The sequence below is a fragment of the Macaca mulatta genome, chromosome 7, assembly GCF_049350105.2.
Source record: "Macaca mulatta isolate MMU2019108-1 chromosome 7, T2T-MMU8v2.0, whole genome shotgun sequence".
Taxonomy (NCBI): Eukaryota; Metazoa; Chordata; class Mammalia; order Primates; family Cercopithecidae; genus Macaca; species Macaca mulatta.
This window is the reverse complement of record NC_133412.1, coordinates 52,947,559-52,973,282: the sequence shown is the minus strand read 5'-3', so window position 1 is coordinate 52,973,282 and position 25,724 is coordinate 52,947,559. Positions and strand designations below refer to the sequence as shown.

Below are 25,724 nucleotides of genomic sequence, written 5' to 3'. Positions count from 1 at the left end.
GGGCAGGTGGAGGATGGGGGTGGGGGCTGGTTTAGCTCTAAACACACATCTAGCACCACAACAAGAGACCTCCACTGCACACTATTTCACGAGGGGACACGGACACAGCTACCACCGCACGGGAGCAGAGTGCCAAGAGCAGAATACAAAGGTTGGGGGCCGGGGGACAGACATATACATATATATATATATATATATATATATGTGTGTGTGTGTGTGTGTGTGTGTGTGTATATATATATATATATATATATATAAAAAACTCTGGTCCTTTGTACAAAGTAGGGAAGGAGAAAAAGGAAAGGGGGAACCCTGCTTGGTCACCACAAATGATGATGTGGCTTGAGCCCCCTGTCCCAATGGCCCCAGCCCTGCCACCTGGTAGGTGTGGCTGGTTCACATCTCATTGGAGTATGTGTAGTTGGGGGTGGCGGAATACTGAGTCTGAGGCTGATTCATGGCACCCTGGGCTGCCCCCATGGCTGCATTCTGGGCCGCCTGCTGCACGTGTGGATTCTTCCATGCCCCTGTTGTCCACTCCTCCTGAGCTTTGCTGAAACTCCCCCCACTTCCCCGGTAAAATTTATGAACCTGTAGGAAAAAAGAGCATAAGAAAGGGTTAATCAAAGAAAAAAAGACAGCGCATCCAGGAAATAGATGGGACCTATCTGTAAAAAAAAAAAACAGTGCTCCCTCCCTATGCATGCCTCTGTAGGAGAGTCCTGCAGGCCATTCCAGAGTGAGTCTCTTGGAAGACCTCAGGATCCTCTTGTAACTTGGAGGAGGGTTTGTTTCAGAACACAGCCCCTTCCCTAAGCCACCTTCTCACCCTTGAGGGGACCACGTACCATGCTGAGGGCGATGAAGGAAAAGACGGCCATCACTGTGAACATGACAGTGGGAATTAGCATCACCACTGCCGAGCCAATGTTCGTTCCGAAGAAGGAGATGGTGGCAATCCAGCCGCTGCAGGAAGAGGCCAGTGTGGGGCTGCGGGCAGGATGAGCGGTGCCCAGGAGCCCCTCTCCCAGAGGAAGGGACCATCTCATTGTCACAGGGAGGAAACATATCACTGGATGCAGAGGGACCATCTTACTGACACCCGAAGGGCCTGTGTCAGTGGCTCAAGAAGACCCCTTCCCTGTGGCTCAGAGGTGCTCTTCAGATACAACACTTCCTTTCCCCAGATTTTCCCATAATCCCTGACACCCCTCAGCCCTCAAGAAACCACTGCCAGGTTCTCCTTCCCTCTGATGCTATGGCTGTACTACTACACTATCCCGAATCCTCTCACTCTCCCAACAACCCATGTCACTCAGGCCCCATAGGCTAGGCAGCTTAGCACACAAAGGTACGCAAAAGATACACCCGCAGTGCCACCCCTTCCAGCCCCAGGCCACACCCCTGCCTCTTACCAGACGCCCCAGCCTGGGATGCCCACGGCCTGGATGATGCTGATGACCAACTGAGCCATGAAGGTAAAGAAGAATGCCATGAAACTGAAGGAGCTGTCAGTCCTGCGGCAGAGGAGGTGGCTCCCGTCACCTGGGCAGAAGGCAAGGGCTTCCCTGCCTTCAAGGCCCCCAAGCCCTTCCAAGTTTAAGTGCGTAATGGACAGAAGACATTTAAAGGCCTTAATTGAGAGGTCAGAATGGGATAGTTTTACCCATACATCTTTGCAAGTTTCCACATGGTAGACCTGTGTGTTGCAACATCGCACAGGGAGGGATTTCCTCATGAACAGACCACCCACTGTTACATGGATGGACGGCTTATTGGCATAGAAATAGATGGCTCCATTGAGGCAGGAATAAACAGTCTCATTGTCAAGGGGATGGACACCGGCACCAAGACAGCTAGCTCCACTGGTACATGAATGGATGGTCCCATAGGCTCAGAGATAGAAAGTCGCATTGGCACTAGAATGGACACCCTATTGGCACCAAAATAGTAGCTAATTGGCACTTAGATAGATGGCCTGATTGGCACAAAGAGATTTAAGGCCCCATTAGCATTGAGATGGATATTCTACTGGCACTAAGACAGATAGCCTTGGTACACTGATGAATAGTCACATGGGCACAAAGATTGAAAATGCCATTTGGCACTAGGTGGACACCCACTGGCACCGAGACAGCAAGTTCCACTGATACGTGGATGGGTGTTCCCTTTGGCACACAGTTGGATGACCTCATTGCACATGAACAGCGTCCATGGTGCATGGCTGGCTGGTTCCATTGGCACATGGAAAGATGGTGTCCTTGGCACCAAGTCGGCTAGCCCCACAGGTACTAGGATGGGCAGCTCCACCAAGACAGGCAGCCCCACAGGCAAAATTTAACATGCAGCTGCCCGAGGAAGGTGATGACAGAAGAAAAAACAGGCCTGGTCTCTCTGTATTTCCCCTACCCAAGGGTAGAGTGAGGAGGAAAGGAACTAACTCTCAGCCCTCTCACCTCAACCTGATACCCCCAGAAAGCCCAAGCCCAGCCCTACCTAGCAATCTGAGCCAAAGGTGAACAAAGGAAAGTGAGTTTGGGGGAGGGTAAAAAAAAAAAAAAGAAGTGAGAAAAGATATGGAGAAGAGGCAGGGGAGACAGGCAAAGAGACGGCTAGGCACTGCAGTTAGTACCAACCACTTACTTGAAGGCCTTGTAAATGGGCCGAAACCAGCAGACGTAGGAGCAGGGTGTGAAGAGGATGAGCCAGAGAAAGGCGAGGCCAAAGTTGGTGGCTCCCCCGCCTCCGATCAGCCACGCGAGACAGCCCACCAGGTTCACGGCCAGCGTGACGCTGTTCACTGCAGGCCCAGGAGCACATGCACACATAGAGACAGACACCCAGGCCCATAGAGAGACACATGAGCACATGGACATGGGCACGCACACACCAGTAACGCAACAGAGACCCACAATCAAGCCAGGCCAACAGCACAGACAAACACAGAGAGATGCAGATACATTCACAGATTCACACCCACACAAAAGACCCACAACCCGTACCAACAAATACATACAGAGACACATGAGACACACATACACACACAGAGGAGTAAAGACCGTAAGAAAGCAAGCTGGGAGCTCGAACCAACCGCCACCCCCCACCCCAACAACCCCAGCACCCACTCCTGAGAAATCTGGAGAGCACAGGCTCCAGAACCCAGAGCTTCTGCCCAGCAAGCCCCTTTGAAGGGCTCCAAAGCCTCAGGGTGGTAAAATGCTTTTGTCCTTATAAGAATGGCTTCAGCCCCTCACCCTCCCAGACTCACAGCAATCACCAAGTCCAGGACATGGGAAACCGACCTTACACTTTCTCTTTTGAAAGAGGGGCATGGAAAAGGAAAAGTAAAAGGCCTTGTGGAAACATCTCTTCTAGCCATTGTGCCATCTACCTTGCACTTAAATAGGGCAGGCATTGGCGGCTGGAATCTCAGTCTTTTTTTTTTTTTTGAGAGAGAGTCTTTCTCTGTCGCCCAGGCTGCAGTGCAGTGGCCGATCTTGGCTCACTGAAAGCTCCGCCTCCTGGGTTCACACCATTCTCCTGCCTCAGCCTCCCAAGCAGTTGGGACTACAGGCACCCGCCACCATGCCCGGCTAATTTTTTTTGTATTTTTTTAGTAGAGACAGGTTTTCACCTTGTTAGCCAGGATGGTCTCGATCTCCTGACCTCGTGATCCACCCGCCAAGGCCTCCCAAAGTGCTGGGATTACAGATGTGAGCCACCACACCTGGCCTTGGAATCTCAGTCTTTATTTAATCTATTTCTTTTTTTTTTTTTTTTTTTTTTTTGAGATGGAATCTTGCTCTGTAGCCCAGGCTGGAGTGCAGTGGCGTGATCTCAGCTCACTGCAACCTCCACTTCTCAGGTTCAAGCGATTCTCCTGCCTCAGCCTCCCAAGTAGCCGGGATTACAGGCACCCGCCACCATGCCCAGCTAATTTTTATATTTTTAGTAGAGATGGGTCTTCGCCAAGTTGGCCAGGCTGGTCTCGAACTCCTGACCTCAGGTGATCCACCCGCCTTGGCTTCCCACAGTGCCAGATTATAGTTGTGAGTCACTGTGCCCAGCTATCTAATCTATTTCTTAGATAACTCTCATGCCAGCTCCTCGAAGAAGTCTTCCTTTGCTACTGCAACCTCATCGTCTCCCATCCCTCTGACCTTCTGCTGACCTGGGCTGCTCTCAAGTTTCCCCAGATGTAAATCCCAGCCCATCAACCAGACTAAAAGTTCCCCAAGAACAGGACCCAGGCTCTCCCTCCTCTGTCCCCACCTCATCTATCTGAACTAGGAGGCATAGTGTCACTGAGTCATGGCCAGCAGGGACCTCAAAGATTTACAGATAAAAGTGATGCTGGTACTAACACACACCCAGGTCTGTGCAGCACATCATTATCTAACATCAGGGCACTCCCTTCCTTGAAAACAAAGCCAAGTCCACAAAGACCTGCTGAACAAACAAACGAAGGAGGGCTCAATCATGGCCTCAAACAGCCAGGCATCTGTGGTCCTGTCTTCTGAATAAAACTCTTAAGCACCTCAAGGGTTATATACATTTCCTTGGGAGTAAACCACCTGGCGAGTGCCTAGTGAGGACTTAAGGAGATATTTATAGCCCTTAAATCCAGCTTCTGGATGAGATGTTCCCAGGAGTGGAGTTCCCAGAGTCCAGGTCAGACAGTGACCCACAAGCCTGGCCTGACCACCATGTCACCCATCTCAGGGCCCCTCATAATGAGTGGGCATTTCTTCCTGTACATTCAGCTGTATTTCCTCTATCCCTGTTCATTGTCCCAAAATCTCCTGGAGGCTTGGTGTTAAGAACTGATTTTATTTGCTCTTTATATAGAAAAGACACTAACCTATTACATTGGTTACATCTCTCCCTAGTCCAACCTGTCCCCAGCTCCCTTGCTCAAACACTTCTGCTGCAATTACTCTGCTTCCTCTCTGGAATGGATACCCATGGGCTCAGCCCCTCTCTCTCTAGCGATCAGTTTCTGTCTGTCTTCACTCTTCCCCCTATTCAGCTTAGAGTCCATAATTCATTACTCATTTTCTTATTCCCTCTCCTGCCCTGTCTTCTGGTCACACTCATCCTAGATGAACATAATTCTCATCTGTACCTGAGCTGAATGTCGCTGAGAAAAAAGGGGACCCCCTGAGGAAGACTGGCAGGAGTATAAATTCACATCAGCCAACCTCAAATGGACCTTGTGTGTGGCCCAGAAATTTTAGGGGCCAGGTTTCTTTGGAGAGTGTCCTCACTCTCTGTCTACAAACATGGCCATAGCCTTGTCCTGAGCCCACTCTCCCCACTACATCATATTTGATGGAAAAAACGGAAGCCATCAGAGTTAACTTCCTTATTTGCTTCCCAACATCTACAGACTTACCCACACCTGTTCCATCCCCCCTTCTCTCAGGTTACATGGTAGGAGATCCCTTCTTCACTCAAAGGCCAAGCCAGGCCTTGAAACGGAGTCTGTCTGCCCCATCCTCTTCCTACCATGCCATGGGGGACCTGCTGCAAAGACAGCATATTTTACCACCTTCCTGGCATGTGCAAGCATCTGCCCAGGTAGGCAGCTAAGTGCAGGCCTCACTGAGGGCAATGTCACACATAGCAGAATCCAACTGTAGTCACACTGCGGGTATCTTTGGCTTCTGGGGTTCACACCCAGCACAGGATAGCCAGCCTCCCTTCCCCTCACATGCCTAAGAGGTACCTTCTAACCAACCTCAGCACAGCCAAGTCCCATCCTCCCAAGAAGACACCTTTCCCACCACCTGCTGCAGATCACCAGAAATGAGGCCTTTACACTCTCAACCTTAAAACCTTAGAACATTGATGCTAAGGTTTTCTAAATAAAGAATTCTAGATTATTTAATTTTTTTTTTAGAGACAGGTGCTTACTCTGTCACCCAAGGTGGAATGCAGTAGCATGATCATAGCTCACTGCAGCCTTGAACTCCTGGGCTCAAGTGATCCTCACACCTTAGTCCCCTGAGTAGCTAGAACTACAGGCAAGTGCCACTATCCCTAGCTAGTTTTCTTAAGAGATGGGGTCTTGCTATGTTGCCCACACTGGTCTCAAACTCCTAGGCTCATTGGATCCTCTGCCTTGGCCTCCTGAGTAGCTGGACTACAAGTGTGAGCCACCACACAGGCCTAATTTTTTTTTTTTTTAAATTTTCTGTAGAGATAGGGGTCTTGCTGTGTTGCCCAGGCTGGTCTTAAACTCCTTACCTCAAGTGATCCTCCTGGCTTAGCCTCCCAAAGTGCCAGGATCACAGGTGTGAACCACTGTGCCTGACATTAGACTCTTACAGGTACAGACCACCCAACACAGAGCTGCATGGAATCACAGCAATCGCCAAGCCAATACTCTCTTCCTACAAATGAGGAACCTGCTGCTTGGGAAGCACAGTGTCCAGGCGAACATGACCCCACAGCTCCCAACTCCCAGTTGAATCCTCCTCTTTGAGCAATCTTCCAGAGAAAGCAAGACAAATAAGGTTTTGAGGGAAGGATTCCTCTCCAAATCCAGAATCCTGAGGTCCTGACAGTCCTCAGATGTTCCCTGGAAAGTTACTCCAGTGGAAGGGAAAGGGGAAGCAAGAAGACAGGGATTACACTGCAGAGAGGGACCCCTGTCCAGATGCTCTGTGAAAGGAGGGTGGAGGGGAAGGAAGGGAGGAGAGGCCTAGATGGGGAGGTTGATGGAAACTGAGGCCCAGTCGGGGAAGTGGCCCATGGAAGAAGCCTCCGGGAGCCTGGCAGGGGAAGACTTATGGTCCATGCATATGCCACAGTGGGACTGAAGGACAGTCGGGCCTGTGGGCACCCCATCCTGCTGCCCAGCACGCCCAGTCTTCCTTCCTCCTCCAGTCACCCTGGCCCACCCCCATCCCACGGCACTCACACATCCAGAGGTAGTAGAGGCGCTTGGTCATGCTGAGATGCTGGGGAGGAATGTCTGCCTCAAAGTCTTGGTAGAAACATGGCTTCAGCGGGATGAATTTGGGCAATGGTGGGAAGTTGTTCACTTTCTCTGTGGATGAGACACATTGCACAACATCACTTCCAGTCTTTCCCCTGACAATCCAAGACGCTCATCATTTCTCTGGCTGTGCTGCCCTATTGGCCCCTGTGGCCACCGGCTGCTCTGTTTCCCCCACTCAGCCGTCCCTACCTCCCCAGGTCAGCTGAGATGATCCCAAAGTAGCCAAATGCCCTAAGACAGTGTCACTCAGAATAAAAAACAATGTCACCTTGACAGACCACAGTTATTGTTTTTTAATTCTGAGTGACACTGTCTCGGGGCCTCAAGGTGCCACCCTCTCAGCGGGGGCAGCTCCAAGCAGAGGAAGCGGGATGTGTGAGAATCTACAGATGTGGGTTCCAGCCTCCATTCAGCATTTGTGCTCTAGGGCAAATCATCGCCCCTCTCTAGACCTCAGTTTATCTGCCTAGTGGGGGCTGGGCTACACGGTTCTTAAAGTTCCCTCCAACTTTGGCATTCTATACCTCTGAGCCTTCTGAACCAGATAAAAAAAGGCCTCAGAGTATTAGAAAGCAATAGAGACAGAGGGGAGGGGGGCCACTAATCAGGCAGATGGACAGTAAGACAAGGACATCAAGGTGCTCAATTCCTGGTCCCTAGGACCAAAGATCTGACAGAGGGCTAGACAATGTCATGTTGAGGTTCTCAGACACGCCTCAGTGGAGAGAGTGGGGAAAGCTTAGGGACAATAAGATGGAAAGAACCTGGCCTCCAAAGACTAGGGGAGATAAGGGGACCAGGAAGAGGGCCATCCACGCTATGCTCACTGTCATATCCTACCCACACAGCCTGCCCCTCTCCTTACCTGCCATGATGGTACCAGTTGGCCCAGTGGCCTGCCCACACCTCTTGTCCTGAACTGGAAGGAAAGAAAAGCCAGAGAAGGATGAGATCGGACCACACTCAACCCAGTCCCTCTCTACTCCCCATCTGCGTAGCAAGCTCCCCAGGACAGGACCCAGCACATACTCCCACAGTACCGTGAACACAATGGAGGCAGCTCCCCTCCTCCCAGAGCCACCCTTCCACCAGCTGCATCTTCCCAGCTGCTCCTGCCCTCTGCCTCAAGGTACAAAATCTACCCTCCGAAAACCCCATCCAAGGATGGGAAAGGAACCTGGGAAGGGATCCCATATAGGGAAAGCCAAGTGACATTCTATTCCTTGACCTTGAAGTACAGACTGAGCCTCAGTCTTGGTCACAGGCTAGCCTCCCTTCACTCCTTTTGCCTTTGTTCATTTATTAAGACACTTATATGGTGCTGGAAGAGAGAATGAGCAAGACAGATGTGGTCCCTGCTCTCCCCATGAAACAATCACCTCTGCAGTAAATCATATAAAAGGCAAGCACAGCTGCCGTGAAAACATATATAGCATGTCACAGTGATCTAATCTGGTCTGGGGAGTCAGGGAAATTAAATTATTTTAATTAAAAAAACTTTTTTTGAGATGGGGTCTCTCTCTGTTGCCCAGGCTGGAGTGCAGTGGTACAAGTTCAGCTCACTGCAGCCTCAGCCTCCCCAGGCTCAGGTGATCCTCCAAGCTCAGCCTCCTAAGTAGCTGGAACTACAGGCATGAACCATGCCCAGCTAATTTTTATATTTTTTTGTAGAGTCTGAGTTTCGCCATATTGCCCAGGCTAATTTGAATTCCTAGGCTCAAGCAATCCACCTGCCTCAGCCTCCCAAAGTGCTAGGATTATAGGCATGAACCACTGTACCCAGCCTCAGGGAAATTAAATACAAGTGGTAGTAAAGACCTGAAGAATGAAGAAGAGTTCCCCGGGCAAAACAGCCTTCCAGACAGATGGGAAAGCATCCTACAGGGACAGTTCCTCACTAGGAAGGAGCTTCACACTTGTGTTTTTTCTTAGACAGGGTCTCACTCTGTCACCCAGGCTGGGGTGAAGTGGCACTCCCGGGCTCAAGCCATCCTCCTGCCTCAGCCTCGAGTACCTAGACTACAGGGACAGGCTACTATGCTAATTTTTAAATATTTTGTAGATAGGAGGTCTTGCTGTGTTGCACAGCTGGTTTCAAATTCCTGGCCTCAAGCAATCCTCCCGCTTTGGACTCCCAAAGTGCTGGGATTATAGGCATGAGCCACCTATCATAAGGGAAAGAAAGCCACTATGGCCAAAGCAGAAAGCAAATGAGGGAGCAGCAGATGAGGCTAGAGAGGCAAGGTGGGCAGGCTGTGCTCCCTGAGACCCTTCGGAGACAAGTTTGAAGGAGTCTTGAGGTGGTTTTAAGGAGTAAGGGAAAGGGAGCAATTGGAAGACTCCCTGCCCACTTAACTCCGAGTGGATGGTGGAGACCCATCATGACAAGCCTGTGTGAGATGAGGCGGAGGTTCCAGGGGAGGACAAGCAGCGTGTGCTATGGACATGCAGGATATGAGACGCTGGGGGACACCTGGACAGGGCGTCTTATAGGAATCTGGAATGTACAAACATGCTCTGCTCCTGGAAGTTCAGCAGCAGGCCTGGTTGACCCATGCTAAGTAATCATTGGCAAGTTAACGCCAAGGAAACCAAGCAGCAATCACCTTGTTAGAACAGTAACTTTGGTGGACATTTATAGAGTCAACAGCAGAAAATGGTCCACAACCAAGTGCTAAGGCAATGCAACATTTAAAAGCTGGGCAGAAATTTGCTTAAAGTTTTGGAACAGGAAAAACTAATCTATGGTATTAGAAGTCAAGACAGTATTACCCTTGATGGGGCAGCAACTGAGGGCCCAGCATCTGTTCCTGGTAGGGGTGCTGGATACACAGAGGTAGATTTTGTGAACATTCTCCAAGCATACAGTTACAACTTGTGCAATCTCCTGTGTGTTAGACTTCCATGAGAAGTTTGCTTTAAAATAAAAACTTCAGGCTAGGCGCAGTGGCTCACACCTGTAATTCCATCATTTTGGGAGGCTGAGGCAGGAGGATCACTTGAGACCAGTAGTTCAAGACCAGTCTGGCCAACATAGTGAGATTCCATCTCTACAAAAAATAAAAAATTAGGCAGGCATGGTGGTGCGTGCCTATAGTCCCAGTTCCTCAGGAGGCTGAAGTGGGAGGACTGCTTGAGTCTGGGAGGTGGAGGCTGCAGTAAGCCGTGATTGTACCACTGCACTCCAGCCTGGGCAACAGAGCAAGACTGTCTCAAAGGAAAAACATACACACACACACACACACACACACACACACACACACACACACACATATAAAAACACTTCTAGCATTCCAGTCAAATTCCTCTGGACCTGATTAAAAGATCAGGCAATTACAATCTTTTGGGCCCTTTTGTGATATGGGATCAAATACAGATATAAAAACCCAGTAACATCTACCACAAAAAGAAAAGAGAAGGGTATGATAGAGACAATCAGGAAATGATATCCATACACAGGTGCATTAATTGCAGCACTGTTTTGAATAACAAAGGATAACATCAATAGGGGACTGATTAAACCAATGGTACAGTCATACAATGGACTGTTCCGCAGCTATTTTTAAAAATGCTCTGCAGCTGTTAAAAATTTTAAAAAGAGAAAGAGGTTCTCCGGGTACTGATATGGAAAAATCTCCAAAAACATGATTAGTTAAAAAAAGCAAGATGTACAACAGTCTGTATGGTAAACCTTTCATGTTAAAGGAAGAGAATAAGAATATATTTTCCTTTTAACCTAATAATCCTGATCCTGTTAGTCATTTACCCAGATATAAGAAATGACAAACACACACGTTATTCAACATGACACTACTTGCATTAGCAAAATGCTGAAAGCAACCTAAATGTGACTATTTAAATATACAAGATGCATCATGCAATAGAGTATTACACAGATGTAAAAAAGAGGCCAGCCACGGTGACTCACACCTGTAATCCCAGCACTTTCAGAGGCGAAGGCAGGAGGATCACTTGAGGTCAGGAGTTTGAGAATAGCCTGGCCAACATGGTGAAACCCCATCTCTACCAAAAAAATACAAAAATTAGCCGGGCATGATGGCATGAGCCTGTAATCCCAACTACTCATGAGGCTGAGGTGGGAGAATCTCGAACCCAGAAGGCAGAGGTTGCAGTGAGCCAAGATTGCGCTGCTGCACTCCAGCCTGGGTGACAGAGTGAAACCATGTCTCAAAAAAATAAAATAAGTTAAAAAAAAAAATAAAGATGAGCTCAGTAAACTGCTGTGGAATGCTTTCCAGGATATATTAAGTTTAAAAAAAAAAAAAAAAAAAGCAGAGGACGAAAAGTGTAAATCATATGCTACCCCTTATGTAAGAAAGGGGAAGTAAAAATGCACATATGAATTTGCTTATTTTTGAAAAGAAACACAGGAAGAATCAACCAGAAAGTAATGGATGAGTAGAGAGACTTCCATTCTTTACATACTTGTTAACAAGCTTTTTTAATATACTTGTACACATAAAATGACTTCCATATTTCAAAAACTTAAACCAAAAAGAAAAGCAAACCCTAAAACTGAAACAAAAACAAATCAAGCTAACTATACTTTAAATTGCTAACAATCTTACAGACAAAAAAAAAAGGCCCAAGTAACTTTTGATCACAGTAATTCTGTGTACTCTTAGAAAGATAAACCTCAAGGGCAAAAATAAGTGCAAACAGGCTGGGTGCAGTGGCTCATGACTGGAATCCCAGCACCTTGAGATGCCAAGGCAGATGGATCACTTGAGCTCAGAAGTTCAAGACCAGCCTGGGTAACACAGCAAGATACAGTCTCTAGAAAAAATACAAACATGGCCAGGCACGGTAGCTCACGCCTGTAATCCCAGCACTTTGGGAGGCCGAGGCGTGCGGATCACGAGGTCAAGAGATCAAGACCATCCTGGCCAACATGGTGAAACCCCATCTCTACTAAAAATACAAAAGTTACATGGGTGTGGTGGCATGTGCCTGTAGTCCCAGCTACTCGGGAGACTGAAGCAGGAGAATCGCTTGACCCTGGGAGGCAGAGGTTGCAGTGAGCTGAGATCATGCCACTGCCCTCCAGCCTGGCGACAGAGTGAGACTCCATCTCAAAAAAAAAAAAAAAAAAATACAAACATTAGCAGGACATGGTGATGTGCGCCTATAGTCCCAGCTTCTCCTGAGGTTGAGGTGAGAGGATCACTCCAACTCTGGAAGTCAAGGCTGCAGTGAGGTGTGATTGTACCACCGCACTCCAGCCTGGGTGACAGAGCAAGACCCTGTCTCAAAAAAAGAAAAAGAAACTGCAAAAAAGGCATGAATTTTAGCAGGTTTACTCTTACTGCTGGTACTGCTGCAATGACTCTAAAGCTTTGCCATGTATACTACAGAAGAGGGCAAATGAGTCAGTGTGCTGATGATTTGGGGAAGGTGGGTTCTCACTGAAGGAGACAGAATACAGACCATGGAAAGGTAAGAAAGAGCCTTGTGGTGTTGGATTCAAAGCGGAGGTATCAGTATGAACACAGAATTTTTTAAATATATATGGCTGGTTCCAAGCCAGGAAAAGGAAATACAAGGTTAGCCTGGAACATCTTGTGGTATCAGAAAGAAGAAAGTACTCAATAACTAATGGAGGCAAGTCAAAAGGACACAAGAGCCAATCTGAAAAGGCTACAACCAACCAAATTTGGGACAATTAGAGTATCAAAAGTAATAACCATGTGAATTTTTTTTTCTTTTCTTTCTTTCTTTTTTTTTTTTTTTTTTTGAGACAGAGTCACGCGATGTTGCCCAGGCTGGAGTGCAGCAGCGTGATCTCAGCTCAGGCAACCTCCGCCTCCTGGGTTCAACTGATTCTCCTGCTTCAGCCTCCCGAGTAGCTGGGATTACAGGCACCCCGCCACCACACCCAGCTAACTGTTTTTTTATTTAATTATTTATTTATTTTTTGAGACGGAGTCTCGCTGCATCGCTCAGGCTGGAGTGCAGTGGCACGATCTTGGCTCACTGCAAGCTCCGCCTCCCAGGTTCACGCCATTCTCCTGCCTCAGCCTCCCGAGTAGCTGGGACTACAGGCAGCACCATGCCCAGCTAATTTTTTTGTATTTTTTTAGTAGAGACAGGGTTTCACTGTGTTAGCCAGGATAGTGTCGATCTCATGACCTCGTGATCTGCCTGCCTTGGTCTCCCAAAGTGCTGAGATTACAGGCCTGAGCCACCGCACCTGGCCAGTTGTTGTATTTTTAGTAGAGACAGGGTTTCACCATGTTGGCCAGGCTGGTCTTGAACTCCTGGCCTCAAGCCATCCACCCACCTCGGCCTCCCAAACTGCTGGGATTACAGGCATGAGCCACATTGCCTGGCCCACATGGATTATTGTTTTTAAAAAATCCATGAATCCAAAGTGACATTTTTTTTTTTTTTTTTTTTTTTTTGAGACGGAGTCTCACTCTGTCGCCTGGGCTGGAGTGCAGTGGCCAGATCTCAGCTCACTGCAAGCTCCGCCTCCTGGGTTTACGCCATTCTCCTGCCTCAGCCTCCTGAGTAGCTGGGACTACAGGCGCCTGCCACCTCGCCTGGCTACTTTTTTTGTATTTTTTAGTAGAGACGGGGTTTCACCGTGTTAGCCAGGATGGTCTCAATCTCCTGACCTCGTGATCCGCCCGTCTTGGCCTCCCAAAGTGCTGGGATTACAGGCTTGAGCCACTGCGCCCAGTCCATTTTATTTTTTAAAAGAGAGGGAGGGCCTGGTGCAGTGGCTCACATCTGTAATCCCAGCACTTTGGGAGGCTGAGGCAGGAGGATCACAAGGTCAGGAGTTCAAGACCAGCCTGGCCAACACAGTGAAATCCTGTCTCTACTAAAAATACGAAAACTCAGCTGGGCGTGGTGGCGGGTGCCTGTAATCCCAGCTATTCCGGAGGCTGGGGCAGGAGAATAGCTTGAACCCAGGAGAGGGAGGTTGCAGTGGGCGGAGAGCGTGCCACTCCATTCCAGCCTGGGTGACACAGCTAGACTACATCTCAAAAAAACAAAGCAAAAAACAAAAAAAAAAAAGAGAGGGAGGCCGAGGCGGATCACTTGAGGTCAGGAGTTAGAGACCAGTCTGGCCAACATAGTGAAACCTTGTCTCTACCAAAAAATACAAAAAATAGCCAGGCATGGTAGCACGTACTTGTAGTCCCAACTACTCGGGAGGCTGAGGCAGGATAATCGCTTGAACCTGGGAGGCGGAGGTTGCAGTAAGACGAGATCGCACCACTGCACTCCAGCCTGGGCGACAGAGTGAGACTCCGTCTCAAAAAAAGAAAAAAAGAAAGAACATCATGTGCCTCCTGCTATGCTGTGCACAGAAGGACCCAAGGTCATGGATGAATACTGTTGCCAAAAAAAATGTTTAATCTGAAAATAACTATGAAAAAACAATCTGACAAATTCAGATTGTGGGAAATTCTACAAGACAAATGTTATTGTTATGAAAGACAGAAATTGGCAGGGGGAACTTTCTAAATTAATGGAGACAAAAGAGACATACAACCAAATGCAATGGGGAAGGCTGTCGGATTTTTTTTTTTTTTTTTGAGATGGAGTTTTGCTCTTGTTGCCCAGGCTGGAGTGCAATGGCACAATCGTGGCTTGCTGCAACCTCCACCTCCAGGGTTCAAGCAATTCTCCTGCCTCAGCTTCTGGAGTAGCTGGGATTACAAGCATGCGCCACCACGCCCAGCAAATTTTGTATTTTTAGTAGAGATGGAATTTTTCCATGTTGGTCAGGCTGGTCTCGAACTCCCGACCTCAGGAGATCTGCCTGCCTCGGCCTCCCAAAGTGCTGAGATTACAGGCGTGAGCCACCACACCAACCCAAATCTTAGATTTTTTTTTTTTTTTTTTTTTTTTTTTGAGACGGAGTCTCACTCTGTCACCCAGGCCAGAATGCAGTGGCGCAATCTCAGCTCACTGCACTGCAAGCTCTGCCTCCCGGGTTCAAGCATATCTCCTGCCTCAGCCTCCCAAGTAGCTGGGAGTATAGGCGCATGCCACCACGCCCAGCTAATTTTTGTATTTTTAGTAGAGATGGGGTTTCACCATGTTGGCCAGGATGGTCTCCATCTCTTGACTTCATGATCTGCCCACCTTGGCCTCCCAAAGTGCTGGGATTACAGGCCACTGCACCCGGCCAGGTCCTGGATTTTAAAATCACAGCTACAAAGGACATTTTTAGGACAACTAGAGAAACGTGAATATAGGCTGTATAGAAGATACTACTATTCACTATTAAATTTCTTGGGTATTGTGTGTGTGCATGTTTTTGTTTCTTTCTTTCTTTTTCTTTATTTTTGATACAGGGTCTCACTCTCTCACCCAGGCTGGAGGAGTGCAGCAGCACAATCACAGCTCACTGCAGCCTCGATATCCCAGGCTCAAGAGATCCTCAAGTCTCACCGTCCTGAGTAGCTGGGACTATAGGCGCATGCCATCATGCCTGGCTAATTTTAATTTTTGTATTTTTTGCAGAGAGAAGGTTTTGCCATGCTGCCTAGGCTGATCTTGAAGTTCTGGGCTCAAGAGATCCACCTGCCTTGGCCTCCCAAAGTGCTGGGATTACAGGCGTGAGCCTCCATGCCAGCCTATAGAACATCTTTGTTCTTAGAAGATACACGCTGGTCTTTAGAAGCAGTGTCTGGTCTGTAACTTCCTTTCAAATGGTTCTGCAAAAAAATTTATACACATATATAAAGCAGAAACAGGCATGGTGGCGTGTGCCTATAGTCTCAGCTACATGAGGAGCTAAGGCAAGGTGTTCAAGCCTTCAGTGAGCAATAAAGCAAGACCCTGTCTCTAAAAAGTAAAAATAGACCGGACATGGTGGCTCACACCTGTAATCCCAGCACTTTGGGAGGCCGAGGCGGGCGGATCACCTGAGGTTGGGAGTTCAAGACCAGCCTGACCAACATGGAGAAACCCTGTCTCTACTAAAAATACAAAATTAGCCAGGCGTGGTGGTGCATGCCTGTAAACCCAGCTACTCAGGAGGCTGAGGCAGGAAAATCGCTTGAACCCGGGAGGTGGAGTTTGCAGTGAGCGGAGATCATGCCATTGTACTTCAGTCTGGGCAACAAGAGCGAAACTCCATCTCAAAAAAAAAAAGTAAAAATAAAAGATAAAGCAAATGTTGCAAAATATTAACAATTGATGGGAGAAGGGTATACAGTTGGTCACTGCATTATTTTATTTATTTATTTTTTTAGATAGGGTCTCACTTTGTCACCCAGGCTGGAGTGCAGTGGCATAATCACAGCTCACTGCAATCTCAAACTCCTGGGCTCAAGCAATCCTCCCACCTCAGCTTCCCAAGTAGCTGGGGCTACAGGTGTGCACCACCATGCCCAGCTAATTTTTTTATTTTTTGTAGAGACAAGGTCTCATTACATTGCCCAAGCTGGTCTCAAACTCCTGGGTTCAAGCGATCTGCCCGCCCTGGCTTCCCAATGTGCTGGGATTATAGGCATGAGGTCACTGTGCCCAGCCCATTGCCCTATTCTTTAAACTTTTTTGTAGCTTTGAATTTTTCAAAATAAAAAGTGGGGAAAAATATACATATCTGTATTTGACAATGACAATATATGCACAAAGAATCTCTGGAAGGATATCAAAAAAAAAACATGGTAATTGTGGCTCTCTGGAGAACAAAGGAACGGAATGGATATAGAGTAGATGGGAAACAATGTTTACTATATATCCTTATGCTATTTCCATATAATTGATGACATCATCAATTTTAAGATAGACCATTATTTTATTGACTAAAAGTAAAAACAAAAATTGCCAATTTGCAGGCTGAGCACCATGGCTCACATTTGTAATCCCAGCACTTTGAGAGGCTGAGGTGGGCAGATCACTTGAGGTCAGGAGTTCGAGACCAGCCTGGCCAACACAGTGAAACTCTGTCTCTACTAAAAATTTAAAAATTAGCCGGGTGCAACGGCATGCACCTGTAATCCCAGCTACACGGGAGGCTGAGGCAGGAGAATCACTTGAGCCCAGGAGGCAGAGGTTGCAGTGAGCTGAGATTGTGCCACTGCACTCCAGCCTGAGTAACAGAGCCAGACTCCATGTCAAAAAAAAAAAAAAAAAAAGCCAATTTGTAACTGTAAGATGACAGAAATTTTAAAACACAGACATGAAAATGTTTTCAGAAATATCAAAATGTTCATCTTAGAACTGACAAAATTTGGAACATCTTTGTGAACTGTAAATCATATAAATGCATTACCTGTTCAAAAAAATAAAAAGTCAAGAAAGTCAAGCAGAAAAAAAAAGAAAAAAGCACAATAGGATAGTTGGGAAAGAATGAGAAGGAGCAGCTGATGAGGCAGGAGGAGACCCCAGAGAGTGTGGAGTCTCCACAGCCAGGAGCAGAGACTGGACAAATGTGACAATGCCACTGAGGGCTCCCATGTGAAAGGATGGCACTACTGGGACTAACGCGTTCATGACACTAACAGCATCGAGTCAGCTGTGAATCCAGCAAGAATGGTTTTGGTGGTGACAGTAGTGAGAGAGAAGCCTGGCTGAGAATATAGAGCAAGAATAAAGATAGGGTACTACCTGGGTAGGATATGGGGGTAGGGAGAGGGCCCAGGGAGGGCTGCAGCTGGGGGTCATTTAAGATGGAAATAAGGCAGAGATGTGTAGGATATATAGAAAGGTTGCAATTACAGTAGAGATAGAGGCTACCTGATAGACAAAGCCTGTGAAGAGGGAGACACAGGGGCACCAGTGCAAGGAGGTGGACAAGCCTTGATCCTAACAGGTGGGAAGCCAAACAGGATCCAAGCAGATGCAGGCAGGTTTGAGGTCTTAGATGGGCAGCGAGAGCGTCCCGGATGGCTGCTTCAATTTTCTGTTTTATTATTTTTATTTTCACAGGCGTTGAATTTTGTTTTATTTTTTATTTGAGACAGGGTCTCGCTCTATTGCCCAGGCTGGAGTGCAGTGGTACAATCACAGCTCACTGCAGCCTCAACATCCTTCCACCTCAGCCTCCCAAGTAGCTGGGACTACAGGTGCGTGCCATCACGCCCATCTAATTCTTTTGTTTTGTTTCTTGGTAGAATGGGGTTTCGCCATATTGCCCAGGTTAGTCTTTTTTTTTTTTTTTTTTTTTTTTGAGACAGAGTCTTGCCCTGTCGCCCAGGCTGGGGTGCAATTGCCACGATCTCGGCTCACTGCAATCTCCACCTCCCGGGTTCAAGTGATTTTCCTGCCTCAGCCTCCTGAGTAGCTGGGATTACAGGCGCGTGTGCACCTGGCTAATTTTTTATATCTTTAGTAGTGACAGGGTTTCACCACGTTGGCCAGGATGATCTCGGCTAGTCTCAATGTCTTGACCTCTCGTGATCCACCCGCCTCGGCCTCCCAAGGTGCTGGGATTACAGGCATGAGCCAGAGTGCCCAGTCTGGAGCTGAACCTTTAACAAGGAATAGGGAGTTGGCCAGGGAAAGAGAATCAGGAAAGCAGGTGTGAAGGTCAGAAGAGCAATAGCATGGCATACTTAAGGAAGAGAAAGAGGCAGAGGGAGGATGAATCTCAAAGTGGAGGGAGCAAAGGAAAGGCAAAAATGGAGTTGAAAGGTAAATGGGGCTAGGTCATCCTGGCCTTGAAGGCCATGGGAAGGATTTGGAGTTGTCCTCAGAGTCATGGGAGCCATTGAAGGATTTTATTCTTCTTCTCCTTAAAAAAAAAAAAAAAAAAAAATGCTGGGCGTGGTGGCTCTCGCCTGTAATCCCAGCACTCTGACAGGCTGAGGCGGGCGGATCACGAGGTCAGGAGACCGAGACCATCCTGGCAAACACGGTGAAACCCTATCTCTACTAAAAAAAAAAAATTAGCTGGGCGTGATGGGGGCGCCTGTAGTCCCAGCTACTTGGGAGGCTGAGGCAAGAGAATGGTGTGAACCCGGGAGGCGGAGCTTTCAGTGAGCAGAGATCGCGCCACTGCACTCCAGCCTGGGCAACAGAATAAGACTCCCTCTCAAAAAAAAAAAAAAAATGGCCTTAAAGTTTTTTTAAATATGCCTAGCACAGTGGTGTGTGCCTGTAGTCCCAGTTACTCAGGAGGCTGAGGCGGGAGGATTGTGTGAGCCCAGGAGTTGGACGCTACAGTGAGCTATGATTGCACCTGTGAATGGTCACCACACTACAGCCTGGGCAACATAGTGAGACCTCATCTCTAAACTAATTAGTTAATTAATATGTTGCTTTTTAGTTATGTGTAAAAATATATGCAATTAAAACAAAAATCTAAGCGCATAAATTAGAAAAGTCTTCCCAAAATCCCCCTTCTCAGATGCCACCCCTTTAACAGTCTGATCTTTAGGTTTGGGGGATTTTGTTGGCTTTCAATTTTAATGTATATAGAAGCATATATGACAAAAATGAGGTCATTCCACACATCCTGTTTTATAACCTGTTTTTTCCCACTCAACAGTATCTTGTGAAAGTTTTTCATGTCAATGAATACAGATCCATCTCAATCTTTTTAATGACTGGTCAACTGGGTCAACAACGTCCATGGCTGTGAAGCAGTCAGGTGACAAGTTGATATGGCAATCAGGAAGTGTTTTATTTTATTTATTTATTTTTGAGACGGCATCTCTCTCTGTCACCAGGCTGGAGTGTCGTGGAGCAATCTCGGCTCACTGCAACTTCCGTCTCCTGGGTTCAAGTGATTCCCCTGCCTCGGCCTCCCGAGTAGCTGGGACTACAGGCGTGCACCACCATGGCTGGCTAATTTTTTTGTTTGTTTGTTTGTTTTTGTTTTTGTTTCGAGATGGAGTCTCGCTCTGTCGCCCAGGCTGGAGTGCAGTGGTGCAATCTTGGCTCACTGCAAGCTCTGCCTCCCGGGTTCACACCATTTTCCTGCCTCAGCCTCCTGAGTAGCTGGGACTACAGGCGCCCGCCACCACGCCTGGCTAATTTTTTGTATTTAGTTGAGACGGGGTTTCACCATGTTAGCCAGGATGGTCTCGATCTCCTGACCTTGTGATCCCCCTGCCTTGGCCTCCCAAAATGCTGGAATTACAAGTGAGAGCCCCTGCGCCCGGCCTAATTTTTTCTATTTTTAGTAGAGACGGGGTTTCACTGTGTTAGCCAGGATGGTCTCGATCTCCTGACCTCATGATCCACCCACCTCAGCCTCCCAAAGTACTGGGATTATAGGCATGAGCCACTGCACCCGGCCAGGAAGTGTTTCATTACACTAGCAAAATTGAGCCAGCTATGAGCTCTATGGTTTCAGGGAAGTGAAAGGGGAGAAGCCAAGCTGCCAAGAAACTAGGAAAATATGAGGGAGAAGAAAAAGAGACAGATCTAGCAGACCAGTCTTTCAAAAAGCTTGACTGAAATTTTAATACACACAGTCACAGAATATCTGGGACAAGAGTGAAACATCATACGCCAAAAGATTAATAGTAGTTGCCTCTTGGCTGGGTGCAGTGGCTCACACCTGTAATCTCAACACTTTCGGAGACCAAGGTGTTCGGATCACTTGAGGTCAGGGATTCGAGACCAGCCTGGCCAACATGGTGAAATGCCGTCTGTACTAAAAATACCCAAAAATTAGCCAAGTGTGGTGATATACACCTGTAATCCCAGCTACTTGGGAGGCTGAGACAGGAGAATCTCTTGAACTCAGGAGGCAGAGGTTGCTGTGAGCTGAGATCATGCCACCGCACTCCAGCCTGGGTGACAAGAGTGAGACTCCATCTCAAAAAATAAAAATAAAAATAAACAAATAAGTAGTTGTCTCTTGATAGTGGGATAAGTTATTTGTTTTCTTTATTTTCTAAAATTTCTACAATGGTCATATATCCATCTTTTGTAGCAAGACAAAGTCATAGGTTTAAAATGGCAGCAGTGAGAGGAGGACACAGAGTTAGAAAGGCTTCTCCCAGAATAGAAGACTTGAGCATATTTATAAGGTGGGAGAGAGTTATTAAGGGAAATACCAGAGAGTCTAAAAATACAATGAAGGGGAAAATAACTGATGGACAATGGTACAAAAGAGATAGGATGGGTCGGCATCCATAGCACAGATCAGGTGCATTAGAGTAGGAATCTTCTTCTACTGGGATTTGAGAGGAATGGGAAAACATGGGGGTGGTTCCACCTCCCCCACACACAATCCAACCAACCTCTACATGAGCAAAGGGCCTGGCGAGAGTAGTCCAGTTTGGAATACTCCTCCCATGGAATAGAAAGGGGAACTGATGGGAATGAGGAGAGGGGTTTCTATAAGTGATGGAGGGATGGCTAAGACTGGAGACCCTTCATGGCAGCTGGAGTGACACACAGGCAAAGTGGCACAGTGGTTGAGGGCATGGAGTTCAGAAAAAACACAGAAGAGGCAATTCATGAGACGGAGAAAATGGAGGTGTCTGAGAACCAGAGGTCTCCTTGAGGTCAGAGCACATAAAGCAGAAGTTGGACTGTGGTTAGAGAAAAATACTAGAGTTTAAGATTTCAGAGGTGGCCCCATGCCAATGAGGACCACATTCAGATGTAGTTGGTAAAAATTGTGACTGAAAGAGGCACTACCTCCCCTGAGACAATGGGATGTGGAGTGGGCAACTGTGGTCTAGCACTAAAGACCTCCAGGAAAACAAGGAAGCAGAGGGAGAGGAGAAAACAACTAGAACATAGGGGCCTCAAAGGAGGAGTCTCCTCCCTAACCGGGCTCTAGCCTAACCCTTGTCCCTGGTCCCAGACAATCTCCCAAAAGTCTGCTTACAGTTCCAGAGAAGTCAGTGCAGCAAAGTATGAATGATTCAGAGTAGAAACCAGAGCACAGGGCAAAGCTGCCTTGTTTGTATATAAAGATTAGGGCAGAGAGAATCTGGGACTTGAGAGGGCGGTAAAAGACTAGGGTCACAGAAAGGGAAGCTTCCAGGCTTCTCTGCCCTTGTTTCAGGGCAAGCCTTTGAAATGGGGGGTGGGGGGTTGGAGGGGAAGACAGCAATCACTGGCCTCTGCAAACCAAAGTTCTTTTTTTTTCTTTCTTTCTTTTTTTTTTTTTTTTTTTTTTGAGCTGGAGTCTCACTCTATTGTCCAGGCTGGAGTGCAGTGGCACAATCTCAGCTCACTACAACCTCCGCTACCCAGGTTCAAATGATTCTCCTGCCTCGGCTTCCCTGGTAGCTGGGATTACAGATGTGCACTACCATGCTTGGCTAATTTTTATATTTTTAGTAGAGACGAGGTTTCACCATGTTGGCCAGGCTGGTCTCGAACTCCTGACCTCAGGTGATCCACCCACCTCGGCCTCCCAAAGTGCTGGGATTATAGGCATGAGCCACCGTGCTGGCCAAACCAAAGTTCTTAAAGACTACAAAACAGAAGAAGTAGCAATCTGCTCAACTGATAATCTTTTATAATGGGGATGGGGGCTACATACCCCTCCAAAGATGTAGGCCTTGGGAAACACCTCCTTAATTATCAATAAGACAGTATATACTACCTGAATTTTGTTTAAGAAACCCTGACTATAATGTATTCCATTCCTTTTTGTGAAGCTAGGAGGACAGAAGCCCCCACAGTGGGGAGATTGAGGCCCCTGGCAGCAGAAGAGGGTCAAGCCTGGCTTCAGATCAGGCCAGAGCCCTAGGGCTAACTCCAGGGCTCCCTGCTCACCAGGATGGGCCCCTCATCCCTGGCACAGAAATGGTGATTCTTTTCTGCTGCCCAGAGTCAATCTGCTAAGATGGAAGTTTCCCCCTCCTGCTCTACCTCTAATCCCCTCATCCCACTCCTAGCCCCATCTTCTGTCCTGAAATCCCAGAACTATGAATAATCCTCAGAAAGCAGCAGTCTCCTGGCCATGCTATCCCTGTCCTACTGATGACTGTTCAGTAGCCTCCTACAGATCCTTGCCTGGCATTCAAGGCTTTGTGCCAGTCAGCTACAAACCTCCCTCCCCACAACCTTTTGCTGCTTACAGGCTGACCTGCCTCCTACACTCCCAGCCTCACGCAGAAGATGATCTCTAGCTGCCTCCTCTGCTTCCAGTGCCCCTAAACTGGCAGCACTATCAGATCCTCTAAGTCCTACCACCTTCTCACATCCCACCCCTTCTGGGAAGCCTTTCCAAAAACCGCTGCTCTGCATCCCGCTGCATACATTTGAGTCAGTCATTGGGCACTAAGTGTTCACGTCTTCTCCCATAATCTCTTCTTTACTCTCTCCTGGATGGAGTTTCCAGGAGGGACCCAGCACAGGGCACAGTGAATCCATATACTTGCTTAAGACTTGGACACTCTCCCAAGGGGTGGGAGGGAGGCAATTAACACCCTCCCCCAATGAGACTAAGTCCAAAGCTGCTGTCAAACCTGCTGTATTACACTTCCTCCAGGAAACCTTCTGAAACTCCCGGCTGGCAGCATGGAAGGAAGTGCAGCCTGTAAAGGAAATGCTGTGGGGGGCAAGGGGTTGGGACAGGGACAGGGAGGCAGAGGGATGGGGGAGGAAAGGAAAAGGAAGAGGGAGAAGAACGGGGGGATGCTCTAAACTAGAACAAGGAGCATCCTCAAGAGAGGTCACTACTTAGTCCTATTATTTCATCCCTAGAGAAAGGTGCTAGCAAAGAGAGGGCAGGTGACTTGGGGAACTTGCTTGGAGGTGGCCACTCAGGAAAATATTAAAAACAGCCACAAAGACCGAGGTCTCTCTCTAGAACTCCCATCCTGGGACCCCACTAACTGTCCAAGGGGTTTGCTAAAGCTAAGACCCTCTTTCAGGGGCCCATTCACCAGAGACAGCCCCCTCTCAGCTCTGGAGACTTTGCCCTAGGGCTCACCAAGCCCAGAACAAACCTAAGTTAGCAAGACCTGTGTAGCCCCAAACAAAATCTCTCTGCCAATCATGCCTCTGCAAGAACCATCTACCTCTTTCAGAGCCCTGCTTCGTGAGGCAGAACACATAGGGTACAGGTTGCAAATTTCTCCAGACTTCACCACCCCACCGGCAGTCACATGGCTGAGCTCCCAGGTTCAGCCCCTAACAGCTGTGCTCGTTTTCACCCCTGTGCCTTTGCCCATACATTCTCCTGGAATGCCCTCTCTTGCCTCTCCTCCCACCCAAATCCCATCACCTCTGGAAGTCTCCTATTCGCTGGCTGTCGCCTCCCTTTCTGTGTCCCTGGGAAAGTCTGCTAGGCCCTCACAGATCTCCCCACCGGGAAGCTGGGACATTACCGGTTTAAGCCGCCTGTGACAGCGAATGCTCAGTCCCAGTCTCTACTTGGTTCCCCCAACCCCCCAGACCAGGAGCTCCCGGAGGCGGGGGAAAGGGATCGGTTCCCAAACACCTCACCTCCATCCTCGTGACCGACTCCAGCCAGCGCTGAAATGAGCCAAATTCCGGCGCCCCCAGCTCACCACCCAAAGCCCTGATGGAGCCCGCCTGGTGGCCTGGGCCAGCGCTCCCGTACCCCAGCAACCCTGGGGCGGCTGAGGTCCGCCATCCAAAGGTCGCCCGCCCCAGGGAGGTGAGGGAAGTCAACCCAGGTCCACCTGCAGGCGCTGGTTGGAAGGAAAGACCCGAAGGAGTCCATTGGCACCCCCTTCCAGTCGCCCCCATCCCCGGCCGCGCGCGCCATCCCCAGAAGGTCGGTTTCCAGGGAACGCCAGGTGGGGCTGGGGGGGATGTAGGGCCCAAAGCTCAGGCTCCAGATCCAGGGTCTGACGTCACCCAAAGGCCCAGTTCCCTCTGCGGGAGTCACAGATGGGAATGGGGGTGCTTGGTGGGTTTGGGGGGCCTGGGTGCGCCCTGAGCGCTCTTCCCCAGCCCCAAACAGTAAAGGTCACCTCCATCCCCACCTCTTCAACAGTTCGGCCTGCTCCCTGAATCCAAAGGTGAAGTGTAGAGGGTACAAAGCTGCAGCCAGCGACCCCCACCCCTCTCGCCACGCGCCCAGCTTCCCTGCAAAGCTCTCCTCCCAGCCTTCATGCCCAGACTCACCTGCCGCGGCCGTTCGGCTGCCTAAAGGCCGCCGCGCTGCGCTGAGCTGCGCTGCACCAGAGCGATGCGGCGCGGAGCCGGCCGCAAGCCGCTCCCGGGCTGGAGGCGGGGAGCGCGCGCGCGCGCGCGCCCGGGGCCGTCTCCGCGCGCGCCCGCGCCGCCGCTGCCTGCAGCAGTCACTCTCGCGAGACTTCCGCTCTACTCCCAAGGCCGCTCCTCCTGAGCTCGCGAGAAGGACGACCCGGCCTCCCCAGCACCTTCCAGGAGCTGTCCGAGGTGCTAGTTCCCGGGCCCCGGCCGGATCAGGTGGTTGACGGACACCTCAGGGACAAGAGCATGGCAAGTAGGCAGAAGCAAGAGACCCAGAGATGGGAGCCTGGCACCAGCAGCCAGAGCCTCAGCTTCCATATCTGTAAACTGGGGAGAATAACCTCCCATGCCGATGCCAGGAGCCTCTGAGACGTGCCAGAAAGGAGTGAGAAAGAGCTGAGAGCAGGAGAGTGTGGTGACTGCGGAAGGTCCTTCAGATCTACAGGCGCAGGGGGAAAGCGAGAACAGAGGACGGAAGATCGGAGATGATATTCAGAGAGGCAAGAACACAGATCCAAGGGAAGACAGACATAGGAGGACGAGAAAGAAGAGTTGCAAACAGAGACAGAGACACACGGAGAGAGAGATTGAAATGAGAGATCAAGGCCTGGAGAGAAAAAAGACA

General features: G+C 48.8%; 1 protein-coding gene, 1 long non-coding RNA gene and 1 other non-coding gene across 3 annotated transcripts; 1 reads left to right on the top strand and 2 right to left on the bottom strand.

Annotated features, from left to right (window-relative positions):
• Positions 1-247: 247 nt before the first annotated feature.
• Positions 248-25,032, bottom strand: SCAMP5 (secretory carrier membrane protein 5). Its single transcript, NM_001260562.2, is given in 7 exon segments — positions 248-591; positions 849-966; positions 1,416-1,517; positions 2,644-2,800; positions 6,926-7,054; positions 7,872-7,925; positions 25,010-25,032. Coding segments are annotated over 6 exon segments (708 nt in total). The 5' UTR covers positions 7,879-7,925; positions 25,010-25,032; the 3' UTR covers positions 248-396.
• Positions 7,247-7,313, bottom strand: MIR7192 (microRNA mir-7192). Its single transcript, NR_130440.1, has one exon. It is a non-coding gene; the product is annotated as a microRNA mir-7192 (primary transcript).
• Positions 14,867-22,131, top strand: LOC144330000 (uncharacterized). Its single transcript, XR_013395807.1, has 2 exons — positions 14,867-16,027; positions 20,694-22,131. It is a non-coding gene; the product is annotated as an uncharacterized LOC144330000 (long non-coding RNA).
• Positions 25,033-25,724: the final 692 nt, after the last annotated feature.